The sequence below is a fragment of the Condylura cristata genome, unplaced genomic scaffold (genome assembly GCF_000260355.1).
Source record: "Condylura cristata isolate star-nosed mole 26May11 unplaced genomic scaffold, ConCri1.0 scaffold00057, whole genome shotgun sequence".
In the NCBI taxonomy this organism is placed as follows: Eukaryota; Metazoa; Chordata; class Mammalia; order Eulipotyphla; family Talpidae; genus Condylura; species Condylura cristata.
This window is the reverse complement of record NW_004567158.1, coordinates 124,500-138,815: the sequence shown is the minus strand read 5'-3', so window position 1 is coordinate 138,815 and position 14,316 is coordinate 124,500. Positions and strand designations below refer to the sequence as shown.

Below are 14,316 nucleotides of genomic sequence, written 5' to 3'. Positions count from 1 at the left end.
CCCTCCGCCCCTCCCCCATCGGCCCATCGCTGCCTGCCGCGGGCCCTGTGCTCCGAGCTGGCAGCCGCAGCGGTGGGTGAGCATCTGCACGGCGACTCGAGTGCTGCCTGCAGCCGCTGGCCCGCAGGTCCGTGGCCAGTTGAGAAAGGCCTGCGCAGGCGCCCAGGCAAGCCCCGCCCCCCGCCACGCTGCTGGCCCACTGTCCTGCCGGAGACGGCCACCACACACGCACCATACTTGACCTGTGCGATGTCCCCCACGACCAGCGCGGCCACAGGGACCTGCAGGAGCTGCCCGCTGCGGGTGACCGTGAACTTCTGCTCCTGCTCGATGCGGCTCTGCAGGCCCCGGAACTGCTTCTCCTTGCTCCAGTCGTTGAAGGCCGTGACCAGGACCACGCAGATGACGGAGAGGAGGATGGCGGCGCCCTCGATCCAGCCAGCCTCCGCCTCCCCCTCATCTTCGGCGCCGGCCGACACATTCCCGCACGCTGCGCCGAGGACAGCCGGAAGGGCAGAGGGCAGGGAAGCCACGTCACGGCCGCCGCTCAGGCGCCACTGCCCCGCCCGCCAGGCCCGTCGCACGCACCTTCACTCTCGTCCCCGGGCGGCGCGTAGAAAGAAAGCCCCAAGGACACGATGGCGGCCACCTCCAGGATGATGAGGGTCACGTCCTGCAGCGCCTCCCACACCAGCTGCAGGAACGTCTTGGGCTGCTTGGGGGGGATGAAGTTCTGCCCGTAGACCTGCCTGCGCTTCTCCAAGTCGTCCGCGTTGTCTGCCAGACCTGCGTGGCGCCAGACGGAGGGCACAGAGGTGGCCAGCGCGCTGCCCGGCGGCCCGCGGCCTGACTCCCACGATACCGTGCGGCCATGCCCTCGCGGCTCCCACCCCCTGGGAATGTGAAAGGCGGGTGTGCTGGCGTGATGTGCAGTGTGGGCAGGGCCGGGTGCCACCCCGCAGATGGAGTGCGGGTGAGTGAGTGTCCCACTGCCAGGTGGGCCCAGGTAGCTGAACCCCGCGAGGTTGTAAAGGGCCAGAGGTGCTCATCCCGTCCCCACCAGGTTCCAGCCGAGGAAGCTGAACCTGGGGCGGGTAAGGGCCCTGGGCCTGTGCGTCCCCGCGCTGCCCACCCTCTGACCCCTGGTGAGGGTGACCGGCACCTCGCAGACATCCAGCGGCCCAGAGGCCCATGCGGTGTCAGGACCTGGGGGAGGGCAGATGGACCCCAGCAGCCCAGGGACCGGCTCAGTGTTGCCCTCGCTGTCCAGCAAGGGCCTGGCACCTGTGGCACCCAGGAGGTCCCCGGAGGACCCCAGCCCGTGCCCTCAGGGCCACCTGCTGCAGACAGCTGTCCCCTTCCTGAAATCCCCCCTGCCCTGCGGGGGGGCAGGGTGCAGGGGGGCTGGGGCTGTGCAGTTCTGGGCATGTACATGGCAACTTGAATGATACCCACAGCCACTGTGCCAGGCCAAGGCCAGCTGGGAGGAGCCTGCCTACAGGGGCCCCAGGGACCTGGGAAGCCCCCACACCCTGAACAAACCGCTGTTGGAGAGCTGGGAGGGATGTGGCCAGGCCTGAGTGGCCACGGAATCAATACACAAATGGGGTCTGCCCGGCTCTATAGGTGCCAGAAGCTTCCATGTGGCACTGGCACCTTCAGGCCACCGGCCTTTCTAGCCCAGACACCCACTTGGCCACATTTCCCAAGGCCACAGCTGGCCCAGCCTTGAGCCCTCAGTACTGCTTCCCTGCAGGCCCATCGGCCGTCCAGGCTCATCCCACCACAGCCCCTGTGGTACCACTGTTCCCCTTTCTCTCTTCCTGCCCCTCGGGTGCCCGGCTTCACCCTGACACCTAGTGGACAGACCGCGCCTTGCAGCTCCCAGCCCTGCAGACCACCGTGGGGTCTTCACAGCATGTTTGAGGAAAGACACAAGATTTAGTCCCCTCTCCCCCGACGGCTGGGCGACAAGAAGGTGACAAGCGTGGAGAAGGAATTGGGTGGGCAGTGGGCTGCGCTGGGTGGGGAAAGAGCTGAGGTGGAAGGGCTGAATGGGGGTGTGCACAGGACAGCCGTGGCCTAGTCTCGCGCCAGGCGGTGACCACACGCTGTCCTCTCCCCAGAAGAGCTGCAGCTGTCCCTGTCCTTCTCCTGCTGGCCTCAACAAACGTGGCCCTACCTCAGCTCAAGTTTCTAGAGGCTGCATGCCCCAGTTGGGCGTCTGGGAGAAGCTCGGGGCCTCCCTCCTACGGGCAGGGGCCCAGCCAAGGGGTGAGCATGGGGGGGGGGCTGGCACTCAGGGTCCCCACCAGCCCACCCGTGGGAAAAGCATTGACCTGGAGCCTCCAGGGAGGATGGAGGCCACCGCTCAGCCCAGACAGACGCCGGCACCTGACTGCAGCCCACAGGCGGCAGCCGCCTGGCCCCATTCTCCCCAGGGGAAGCTGACCCCGGGTACCCTTGCTCGGGAGGCCTCTGCCTGCCTCTCCCTCCCACCCCCCTCCCCGGCCTCTCCCTTAATGCTGCAGGAGCTCCTCCCGCCCTGGGAGACCTGCAGGCTGGGCTCCGGCAGCTGCTGGCCGCCACTCCCGGGGCAGAGGGCAGCTGCAGCCCCGGTGCTGGCCCACAGGCCCCGAGGGGCTATGTGCAGGCTGTGGGGGGCAGGGGCTGGATGGTTGGCATGGACACCGATGGGCGCCCTGCCCAACGCAGAGGCCAGATGCCACCAGAATTGGATTAGGACCCCGTGGTGCAGCCCCGGTTAATCCACCCCCTCCCGTGACTGCAAGGAGGCAGGCGGGCAGGCATGGGCCTGGAGCCGCAGGCAGCCTGCCGCGGTGCTCGGCCTCAGATGCAGGCCCTGGGCTCACGGGTGCCTCTTGGATCTCTGCAGGGGTCGAGCCTGTAACTGTGCTGGCGGCCAAGATGAGCCCTCCCCAACACCCCCGGCCTCCACGCCGGCTCCACAGCGCCGCCCTGCTGGCACCCCACAGCCTGCCCGCCTTGCCCAGGGGTTGCATGGAGCCTGGGCCACACCTCAGCTGTCCCTCCTGCAAGCTCAGGCTTGTGTCTGAGCGGGATAAGGGCCTGGGCGAGAACTTGGGGTCCGAGTGCACACGTGGGGGCCACCGTCCTCTGCTGGTGGCCGCAGTTCAAGGCTCCCAGGTCGGCCAGGGGAGGGGTAGCCGGGCTGTCCTCATTCTTTGGGGTGCAGACCAGGCCTGGCCAACCGTACGGAGGCGGGCGGGCTACCCCCTGGACACCTGCCTTTGTCCTGGGTCCCTCCACAGGCAGCAGGCGAGCCCAGAGGCGGAATCGGGCAGCTTCCCAGGGGCCTTGACATTTTAAAGATTTAACAAGTCCTGACGGGCAGGAAAGCGCTACCGGCTCAAGCCCATCTGCTTCCTTTCATCCAGGAGCCAGCGTGCTTGCAGCTAGACGGCCCTGCACCCCAGCCGCCCCGAGCCCGTGGGTGGGTGAGCGGGGTGCAGGCAGCCTTTGCCCAGCCATCTTCCCGGCTGACATGCCGGCCAGGCGGGTGCTCGCTCTGGAGTGCCGGGATGGCTGGGGAGGTCCCCCACTTTGCCAGGGTTCCACACCTGGCTGGTGGGCACGGTCTCCCCGCCCTCAGGCCAGTGGCCTCCTGGGTGGGCTGTCTCCCTCACGCAGCCCACATGCCCCTGGCAGGCAGATGGGGCTCAGCCAGGGCCCCGGCTCTGGGGAACAGGGGTGCCGCAGGAGCCCAGGCGGAGCCAGGGGCCACGAGAGAAACAGCACAGGCTGGGAGCGGCCTGGCCACAGAATGGGTCAGGCCCAGCAGTCCTGTGAGGGAGGGGCTGGCCGCACACGCAACGGGCCCGCTCCTGGGCCCGGGGTGAGCGCCTGGGGAGCCCCACCGGGGACTGTGTCCCAGGCTGGCATGCAGTAGGCCCCGCGGAGGCCTCCGGAGCACCCCACCCCCGCAGCACTCCTCCTGAGCCCAGCGCAGCGTGCCTCAGGCTCGGCCTCCGTCCCGATGTGGGTCGCCTGTGCCCCGTCAATCCCAGGCCACCCCCTCCCAGGGAGAGACCGCTGTCTGCTGGGCCTCCCTGCCCAGTGTGCCCCTTCTTCCTCTTCCTGGACAGAGGGAGCCCCAACACAGGGCAGGGACCATCCCTCCCTCCTCTTCTGAGAAAAGCTTCAGAGGGCCCTCTCTCTGCTCCTCCATTTGTGCTTAGTCCAAAGAAGAGGTGGGACACGGCGCCATGACAGCTGTGGCGTGTGCAGACTGCCCAAGGGCCACGCTCCTCACTGCTCGCAGCGCTTGCTCCAGGGTGAGCGGCCACCTCGGAGGACCGTGCTCAGGGTTGAGAGTCCCTCAGGGAGAGCTGCGCGGTGGCCAGAGCGGCGGCGGGGCGCGGCCGCCTTCTGCAGAGACTGCAGACCGCGGGAGGGTCCCCGGGGGGGCGAGGCCAGGCGGCCGGGCCGCTGCTGACTTACCCTCCGTGGGCGAGGTTCTCAGCCTCCTGCAGAGCCCGCCGACGTCCCCATAGGCTTCCTGGACTTTCTGCAGCGCCTCAGCCCCTCGGAGCTCCATGAGGGAGCGCAGCTCGGCCAGCGTGCACCCAAAGCCGCCGGCAAGGGGGGCCTCCCGCTGCGGCTGAGCCTTGGGGCGAAACTCGATGGAGCTGTTGGCCATGTCGCCCATCCTGCCTCCTGGGCTCTGTCGCTGGTTCAGCCTCAGTGCGGGGCAGGTGGCCACCCGAGGCCCAGCGCCCAGCCCGGGTGCCGCTGTGGTGGGAGAGGGGCAACCGCCCAGTGCAGACACCTGGGGAGAAGAAGCCAGGGGCACAGTGGAAGCGAGATTGAAGTCTGCTCTTCTAGCAGCTTCTCTGTCAACCTGTCCTCAGGCTGGCCTTGACTCACTGACCACAGTCACCGCCCAGCTGGGGCCACCTGTAGGCCATGCCCAGCCCCGCCCACTGAGAGCGCCCCAGCTCTAGGCTCCCCAGGGCGGGCAGGGTGTCAGCGCGGGCGGCACAGCCGCGAGGGCAGCTCCGAGTGGCCCCGAGTCTCGGGAGCCCGCGCCGAAGTGAGCGCCGCGGCGGGCAGGTGCTCTGGCCCAGTGCCCACGCGCCTGCCCGCTTCGGGCCTGCGGGCCCCGGTCTGGCCTGCTGGCTGCGGGCCCCGCAGGCGCTGTGCTCGCTTCCTGGCCCTCCATCACCCCCGCCTCTCGGGCCGACCATCAGCTGTCTTTGGGCGGCCGGCCCCAGGGGCTTCAGGCCTGGAGCGGCGTGGGGGTCCAGGACGCAGGCCAAGCCACGGGCAGGGTCAGCTGCACACCAGGTCAACACGCAGGCCACAGTGTCTCTGCTGCCCCGAGGGTACCCCATGGCCAGGCGAGCGGGAGAAAGCCTGGGGAGGGGAGGACACAGGCCGAGACAGGAGGGAGAGGGCCGGCAAGGCGGGAAAGAGGGAGGCACAGGCCGGGGGTGGGCAGGGTGGAGGGGACAGAGGGCGCTGGGGGACAGCGGAAGCACGCTGGCGGTGGGCTCTGGCCCCGGGTGGCAGAGCAGCTGGGCTGGGTTCCCTCACCTCTTCGTGCGGGTGACCCGCCGGCCCCCACTCCCACCTGCCGAGGCACCTCCCACGGCATGTACAGGGCCTGGCACGAAGCTCCTGGGGGTCTCCTGGGCCGCCTGCTCGGGCAGGGCCCCAACCTTGCGCTGCTGTTCCCTGCACCCTCGCCAGCCCACATAGAACAGGCAGCGGGCTAAGTGTTCACTCCGGGCCCATGGCAGTGCACGTATCACTGACCCTCACACCAGCAGAGGCCTGACCACAGGACCTACTCAGGTGCGAGGCCCTCGCCTCTGGGGAGACTTCTCTGGGAAGCCCAACTTGGCCACTGCCCTGGCTTCTGGTCTGGAGCCATCAGTGCATATGTACAGTCCAGGGCCAAGAGACCGCCTGCCCTCTGGAGAGCACAGCCTGGGGCGGGGCCGCAGTCGCGGCACCACGGGGCCCGGCCCCCGGGCCCAGCTCGGGGAGGCCCAGGACACCGGCCAAGTGTCCGCAGAAGAGCATCCGTGCTGAGAACAGTGGCTTCGGCGAGGCCCTCGGGAAAGCGGCCTTCCTCAGGGGTGCAGTGCCCAGTGTGGGAATCTCACTGCCCAGTCCCTAGGCACGCTCCACATGGAGCGGCCTTCACTGCCAGACGCGCGGGAGCCAAGCAGCCGGCTGGCTTCCACTCGCCGTCTGGCAGAGCATCTACCTGACAGGTGCCGGTGGTGGGTGTGCGCCAAACCACCTGGGAGGCCTGGGGTGCAGCTGGGGAGGTGGTCGGAGAGGCCTCAGGAAGGGGCACAAGCAGGCAAGGACCGGGGGCGAGCCCCAAGGTTGGGGAAGGGGATCAGGAGGGCTCCTGCGAGTGCCCTGTGATGCACCCCCAAACCCCTCCCCACAGCTCGCTAACGCGCTGGCCGGGTGACCAGGCGGAGCCATGGGCCACGGCGGCTCAGGAAGCACTGGAAGCCGAAGGCAGCTTTGAGGCTGCCCCACGCTGCACTTCTTGCCCCTCCACCCCTGCGCGGCGTCTGCAGTCTGCAGCCATCGCCGGCCCCCCAGACCCTCCGTATCTGCCGCAGGCCCCAGAGGTCAGTGGGTGCCTGCAGGTCCCGTCGTGATGCCTGGGGACCTCCCACGTGAAAGACTGGGTCTCTCCAGACCCGGTTTCGGTGAAAGGAGCCAGCGGCACTGGCAGGCTTCAGGGCGTGACGGATGAAGCCCAACTCCTGCATGCTCCCGCCGCAGCGTGCTGGAGGGAGCGGGTCCTCAGCCTCAGACGGCGCTCAGTGGGCCCCGGGCCCTGCCCCGGCTGCCCCCCCACTCCCCGCCCGTCCCACGTCCCAGCTACTACCTCAGAGGTCCCCTCCACCCAGATGGCTCGTCCCACCCTGCTCTTCGCTACCTCCTCCTCTGCTTCAGGCACGGTTGCTGTGGCCAAGCTGTACCGGCTGCCAGAAAGGTGTTTCTACGATCCGGGCTGGGCCTGCCCCAGCGCCCGTTCCCAGCAAGCGCAGGGCCTCACCCTATACTGTGTACCCGTGAGCCCACGCATCGTGCCCTCTCCAGTGGTGGCATCCCATGGATTCGGAGTGTTCTCCAGAAAGTCTGCTGCCAAGCTGCCTCCCAGCTGCGGGCCTCGCGGTCCGTGACATGCCAGCATCTGGGCGGGGCCTTTGCTGCCGCTGGGTCTGGTGCAGGTGCGACACTGGAGTTGCTGGGAGGGCCGGCCAAGGAAGGGCTGGGAGCCTGGGGAGGCGGTCACGTCCCCGCGAGCAAGGGTGGGCTCTGGGCATGGGCAGCAGACCACTGTCAGGGTGGAGGGGATCTGTGCCCCAGCTCCGACGAGCCCCGAAACTGACACTGTGCTGAAGTCGGCCCCCCTTGTCTCCTTCACTCCGTCGACTGGACAGACAGGAGCCACCGTGAAATCAAGGGTTATCTCAAGCGACAGCGGTGCAACGGCCTCTTCGGTCCACATGAGGCCAGCGGCCTCTTGCTTCTGCAGGCCTGCCCGAAGCGTTCCCACCTTGGCTGCCTGTCTAGAACGGTCTGTCAGCACCAAGAGGGCAGGCACGTGCCATTCCTCAAGCCTTTCATCTCAGAACTTCATTGGCGCAGTTGCATTGGCTACATCTCACAGAGCATGGACCTGCTTTGCGACTCTCAGAAACCTGCCGCCACAGGGCTGCCGGGGTGACCCAGCTTCAAGCCTGTTGCCTGAATGCTTTCTAGAACCTTCCCTGAAGTGGTCCTTGAGCACCCGCCCAATGACTTAAGCCCACCTGACTAGAACGCCAGGAGCCTCCTTCGCCTGACCTCCGCTAAACGGCCTCCTGAGTACCTCTGACTTAATCTGCCTGGCTGCCCCCTCGGCTCCCTTCCGGCGCCGTCTCCAGGTCCAGGACCCTCCAGGAAGGAAGGAACTTCCTGATGACGTAGGGCACCTCTGGTTGCAGGCTCCCCGGCCTGAGTCTCACCCCAGATGCACGCTCACCAACCGTGTGGGGACAAGGAGACGTCTTCTGTCCAGACAGGTAAATGGAGGCGCGGGGAAGTGCAGTGACCCCAGGCCCCAGTTTCCTGCCTTTTCCCAGAACCTCCAGCTCTGCCTTCCCTGTTCCTGAGGGTGCCTCGGTCCAGCAGGGAGCCTTCTCCCTCCCAGCAGGCCTAGCCCTCTCTCCATTCTGCCAGCTCCCGGTGGGGCCGCCAGCCTCCCCTCGGTAGAGGGCAAATCCCCTCACTGCGCCCAGGCAGAGCTGCTGTGCGCTAGAATTCAGTGCACAAACACCACGGCGGGCTCCAGCGCTGGCATGCGTGGGTCCTGGCTGGCACCTGAGAAACCAGGAGCCCTCCGGCCTGAGAGCAGAGCACCCCCAGCTGCATCCCCGTGAGAGTCCAGGGGCCACATGGGCGGGAAAGGGCCAAGCTCTGCACCCCGGGGCTTCTGTCAGGCCCAGGATGCCAGGCCTGAAGCCAGAGGGAGTGCCAAGTACCAGGCACTGCCCTCCTTCGGGTGCAGCAGGCTGAGAGAAAGGGCCTGCCTTCTGCCCTCCTGCAGGACCAGCACTCAGCCAGCGCGCCCCATGAGTGAGAGAGCGAGCGAGCAGCCCCGTCGCAGCCCCCTGGGCGTGCGCTGGGGTCAGTCACCTGCACACTGCAGGTGGGACCGGGGTGCTGGTGTACGGCACGGGGCAGGCGGGGCGGCCCAGGAACAGCCACCACCTGAGCAGCGAACCTGCCTTGCCCTGGGCCTGGGCCCCTCTGCGGCAGGTATAGGCGGTTCTCCCTAGCCCGGGCTTCCCATGCCCCGTCTGGGTCCAGGCCCTCTTCCTGCCGTGAGGCCCCTGCCCTCGGCCTGGGCCACCGGATGGTAGGCAAAGTGCTTCCCATGAGGCCTCGTTCAGCAGGGAGGGGAGGCGGACGCAGAGAACCGCCTCATCAATATTTCACCGGCGCGTCACTGCAGCTCTGGCCAGCCCGCCAGCTGCTGAGGGAGGAAGGAGGATGGGAAACCAAGGGGAGAACGCAGATTTAAAGGGGCAGGCCCCCCGCGCTCCTCCCTGCTCTTGGCACAGTCTGTGCGCTGCCAGTGGCTTCAGCACTGGGAACAGCGCTGGGCAAACACTGCAACAGCAGAAGAGGGCAAGCACCTCTAACTCCCACACACCCACCACCCCGCCCTGGGGTGGCACCTCAGGGGCCCACTGGGGGCTTTGGCAGGCCCCCATGGGGGTTCCCGCCAGCTGGGCCAACAGAGAGACAGGCAGCCCAAGTCTTTGCTAATGAGACTGTAGCCATGGAAAAGTCTGGAACCTGGAGAAGCAGGAGTCCAGATTCCCGGAAGGCACAGAGACTGGGCATCGAGAGTCACTGCTGCGGGCTCGCGCCCGGGTCTTCAGTCCATGTGCAGGGGACACCCACAGGTCCTCTCCTCCAGGCTGAAATGCAGCAGAGCTTTGCCGTGAGTTGCTGCCACGCCTCGGCGCGGTCCTCGCAGCGCAGGGAGGGCCCGGAATGCTGCAGCTAAACCAAGTGCCAAGCAGGGCGGCGGGAGCAGCATGCGGCTCCCCAAGGGCGCGGTGTGTGGTTACCCACGCGGGGCCCCCAGAGCACTGGAGGTACAGCCCAGGCTCACAGCGGCGTGACGCACTGTAGCTGGAGGGCCCGTGGGCGACGGGGCTACCGGAGCACGAGGCCCCCAGCGCCGGCGTTTCCTCAGCCCTGCAAAGGAGGGGGCTTCCGACACCCCACATCTGGGGGCACCCAGGGACACGGGCCGAGTGACCGCAACCAGTGGCCACAGGCACATCCAGCATGAGACCTGGGCTGTGGGGACCGGGGAGCTGGCGCCCGTGGGGGCACAGGTGAGGGTGGGGCCCTGGGCACGATTCGTGCCCCGAGCCGGCGCTGCCTCCTGGCACACAGGCCCGTGTGGTGCCACATGTGCTTGCCCGCGACGGTGAAAGCCCAAGGTGGCTCCGCCGCCCTTTGCCCGTCCTAGGAGGTGGACAGTGGCCACACTGGAGTGGTGAGCTTCCGCCAGGGGGACGCAACTTTTCAGGACACCCCTGAAACAGAAACCCAAGAACGCTCCCTAGGCAGCCCCTGGCCTTGCTTGCTCGCTGCCCCGTCCTGCCTCGCTGGGGGCTGCATCATCAAGGGGCAGAAAGAGGACTGGGCGAGGCTGGCCAGTGGCCCCTGTCAGTGCTGTGTCCTGCTGCTTAGAAGGGGCAGCCCGAGGCCCCGGCCCTCGCTCCATGCACGCCCCACCCTGACCTCACCATGTCCCAGGAGGGACGGCCAGGACACTTGCAGAAAGCCAGGCCTCCAGGCGGCAGGTTCTATTCTTGGGACACGGCTTGAGGAGGTAGAACAGAGCCTCGGGGTCGTGGCAGCGGCTGGACAGCCCCAGTGGGGCTCCCCCTTCCCCAGCGTGGTTTAATTGTTAGCTAGGTGTAGTCGTCCAGGGAATGGCTGTATCCCCGAAAGCAGTGCACCTGCGTATGAGCACGTGACTGCCCAGGAGCAGGCCAGAGTCACACTTCGCTGCCCTTGGCTAGCACCCTCCCTCCCACGCTCGCTCCTGCTGACTGGAATGCCGCCGTGGAGACAGGAGCAGGAGCGGCTATCTGGCGCCACTTGGCACAGGAGCGCGCACCTTGGCAGACCAGCGGCGCCCAGCCCTCACGTCCAAGCAGTTGCCACGCCAGTGTGGGCTGCCGAGGTAAACTATCCTGTGAGAAAGAAGCCAATGTCTCTCTATCTCTGTCTCTCCAAATAACGTCTGTTTTCGTTCTGGGCCCAAAGTCAGCCCTGGTTGTGGGAGACCCCAGAGGCCATCTGAAGTGTCATGACACTTCCACGAGACCCCCAGGACCTGTGGCTCTCCACAGCAGGACCCCTCTCACCAACGTTAGTTGCCACTGTCCCATGAAGTCCAGCCAAGGCAGAGGACAGAGCCATGGGTGAGACCGGGGCGCACGCGTGGCAGCCTGGCCCGGCAGCGCCAGCTGCACCAAAGGAGGGGCTCCCACGCACGGGCACAGCCCGCAAGGAACTCAGGTGGTTGGTCTCCAGGGACTTCTCCATTGCCCCTCAGCCCAGAAAGCCCCAGAAAAGCAATGGACACGTGATTAAAGCCTACTAAGGGGCCCAGCCAAGTGAGTGGACAGGGAGTCAGCCCCCATCAGCCCCAGACATCCGAGTCCAGCCTGTCTGGTCTCCACTTCTGAGTCCAGCAAGCTGGGTTCCTCCTCCTTACTGGGGGCCATGAGCCCTGAGGTCAGTCTGCTATGCGCGGACCCGGGAGGCTGCTTGGGCCACGCAGCTTTTCCGTCGGTTTCTTCCTGCCCACGAGAGCTGCTCCGGGCCCAAGTTGAGGCTGGTTGTCTGGCCTCGCGGCCGCGCTCTGCCTACCCTGAAGCGCTGAGCGCTGAGCCCAGCCAGACCCCAGAGCACCAGCTGGAACCAGGCCCCACCGGCGCGCTCCGGACACTCCTCTTGGCCAGAGCCCGACTCCAGCGGTTGTAGGGTGCTTCCAGGCCCCGCAGCAAGCCAGCCAGCCCCACACCCACACACCTCAGGTCTTGGGGCAGCCGACACCCCAGGAACCGACTTCCCTCCTGGAGGGAAGTCCATGACCCACACAGCCCTCACAGCCCTGGGCGCCCCTTGCCCCTCAGCGAAGTGGGAAGCCTCTTTCTGGCTGGGGTCTTCAGGTATCATTATGGGAGTCGTTTGTCTCCTGCCAGAGAAGGCAAGAACTGCGAAGCAGCATGTGAGAGAGCAAGGAGCGAGGAGCAGGGAGCCCGGAAGTGATGGGCAGGAGCACAAGGATGCCAACGACCCAATTAGCGTGAGCTGCAGGGAGTGGCTGCCGCAGAGCCCGGCCAGTGTGGGCGGGGCGCGGCGCGGCTGGCCTGTGGCTCAGGGGTGGCAGAGGTGCCCTGGCCGGCCTCTGGGGCCTGCCTCTAGCCCACAAAAGACTAGGCAGGAAATCTGAGTCTGAGGTAGGTGCAGAAAGTACCAGATAGGCCCCCAGGAGGCCGTGGGTCTCCAGGTCTCACAGCTGGGCAGCACATGGTCAGAACCAAGGGTGCCACGGCCCAGTCCGTCCCCCAGTCTCTTCAGTTCTGCCTGTGATAACACACTGCCCGCTGCCGCCAGCTGCCAATCCCCAGCCAGCCTCAAGCCACCGGAAGCAGCCAGGGCCCTAACAGGTAATTAAGGAAATTACTGGCAGCTGGAGGCCGAGCGGCGCTGCAAGCCCAGGGTGACACGCGTGCGCCCTGCAGAGAGGCGCCTGGGGGCCGTCATGAGGCCTACTGGGGAGGGGCCTGCTTTCTGGACACAGGCTAAGGCCCCTGGAGAACAGGCTGAGGTGGGAACTCAGAGTGCCAAGATCAGGAGACTGAGGGGCCAGCAGGGAAGGAGACGCGCTTTCCAGTAAAGCGGGGCCCTGCGACGTGCCTGCCTCAGGCCCCAGCCTGGGCTCCTGTGGACCTCCCGGAGCCCGAGCCTGGAGCCAACGTGCGGAAGGGCTGATGGTCGGCCCGAGAGGCGGGGGTGATGGAGGGCCAGGAAGCGGGCCTCGAGGTCGCTGCCCTTCTGTGGGCCTGATAAGAAGTGGCTGGACCCTCCTCCTGGCTGACAGTGGAGGGACGCGCACTGCTGAAGGTGCCGGCCAAGGGGCGTAGCCCAGAGAACCAGCCCAGAAGCCTGCAGTCCAGGCTCAGGTGGGCCAGCTGCGGGGCCAGCTGTGCACCTTACTGACTCCAACTGGCCAAGACCGTGGGGCCTAAAGGTGGCTGCGAGCCACCTGGATTCCGGCTTGTATGCCGCCAGGCCAGGAAGACTGCTTTGATAGAGGAGCTCGGAACGAGTCCGGCATATCCCAGCCCCGCAGGGGACATGACCAAGCCTGCAGGCCCGGGGGCGGCCTGGAGAAGTAGGAGGGCACCGTGACCGCAGCAACGAAACCGTGTCTCGGCCCCCACCACCAGCTGGCCCACATCGAGGCCCATCAGGCTGACGGGCAGCACCCAGGGGCCCCAGCACCTCGGGAGGCCAGGCGCGCTGGGCTTGTGTGTTCCTCCCAGCCCGGAGGGCCTCAGGAGTCAAGGCCTATAGGAATGGAGGTGAGATCCCCCCACACCCGCGGCGGCAGGTGACCCAGGGCCCTCCTGGGAGCAGAAGCAGGGGCTGCCCCAGGAGAGGCCCCCACTCTCAGCTTGTCTGGTGCCCCACGGTGGTGGCACCTGCCTTGCAGCTTTGTGCCCGGCTATCCCGCATCCTGGGGAGTGTCCCAGACTCGGGGGCAGTGTCCAGGTGCCACAGGTAAGAGCCCCGAGAGTTGGGACGGGCCAGCATGGGTGCCGGTCCTGGGCCAGGCGGGAGCAAGCGGCTCACTCGGACAAGCTTCAACCGGGGTGCATTGGGGCAGACGCCCAGCAAAACTGGGGACCAGCACCCCATCTTCTGAGGGCCACAGCAGCCCAAGTGGAGGCGGCCAAGGGCGACCCCACACGGCTGGCCCTTCCTAGCTCCTCAGCTGTCACTCTGTCCTGGCCTTCCCCTCCTGGGGCCATCCTGCCCACTCTGTCGGCTTGCCTCACCCTGGAGAGCCGCTGACCGAGCACGCCTGCCCTGCCCACGGAGGGAGCAGCCCCTGCGCTGAGCGCTGAGAAGGCCCAGAGGCGCGTGCTTGCTTTGGGGGGAGCCCTGAAGGGGACTGGCGGAAGGAGCAATTGAAAAGAGCAAAGGTGGCAAGAGCCACGCTGGCCGCGTTGTAGGACAAGGTCCTGACGCGGGGGATCCTGACAAGTCAGGTGATTCCACAGCTGGTTCCCGCTGGGCTCTTTTCGTTTGTTGTTGGCCGTTCCCAAGAAGCATAGCGATTGTCCAAATATACATTCAATATCAAATCAATCATTACTTGATTGGATTGATTGGTTCGATAACGGTAGCACCGCACACAGAACGGCACGCACGTTGTAAGATAATTCATATTCCCCTGCTGAGGGGGCGGGCACAAATCTAGGCCCCACAGTCACGAGAGACAGGTCCCGCCCAAGAATTCTGGGAAGCAAAGGCTGCCATCATCTCCTGCCCAGCCCCCAACGAAAGACCTACAGTTTTAGGTAACACAGTTTTGTTTCAAGTAGTAGAGTTATAAGTAATAAGTTTTCCTGCTCTTTAACTTTCACGCCGCGCCGACCTCTTTTCGCACAGAAAGGTCTTTAGGTTAATAGGATAAGAATCAGTGAC

At 66.4% G+C, this 14,316-nt stretch overlaps 1 protein-coding gene across 3 annotated transcripts in view; it reads right to left on the bottom strand.

Moving 5' to 3' along the window:
• Positions 1–14,316, bottom strand: part of ATP2B3 (ATPase, Ca++ transporting, plasma membrane 3) — a 48,425-nt gene that overhangs the window by 28,260 nt on the left and 5,849 nt on the right. For all 3 annotated transcript variants that reach the window (XM_012734487.1, XM_004695209.2, XM_012734485.1), the window contains exons 2-4: positions 4,483–4,810; positions 589–786; positions 233–490 (exon numbers count right to left, since the gene is read on the bottom strand). In XM_012734487.1, the coding sequence (XP_012589941.1) occupies positions 233–490; positions 589–786; positions 4,483–4,690 (664 nt within the window). In that variant the 5' untranslated portion in view covers positions 4,691–4,810. The remainder of the gene's footprint in view (positions 1–232; positions 491–588; positions 787–4,482; positions 4,811–14,316) is intronic.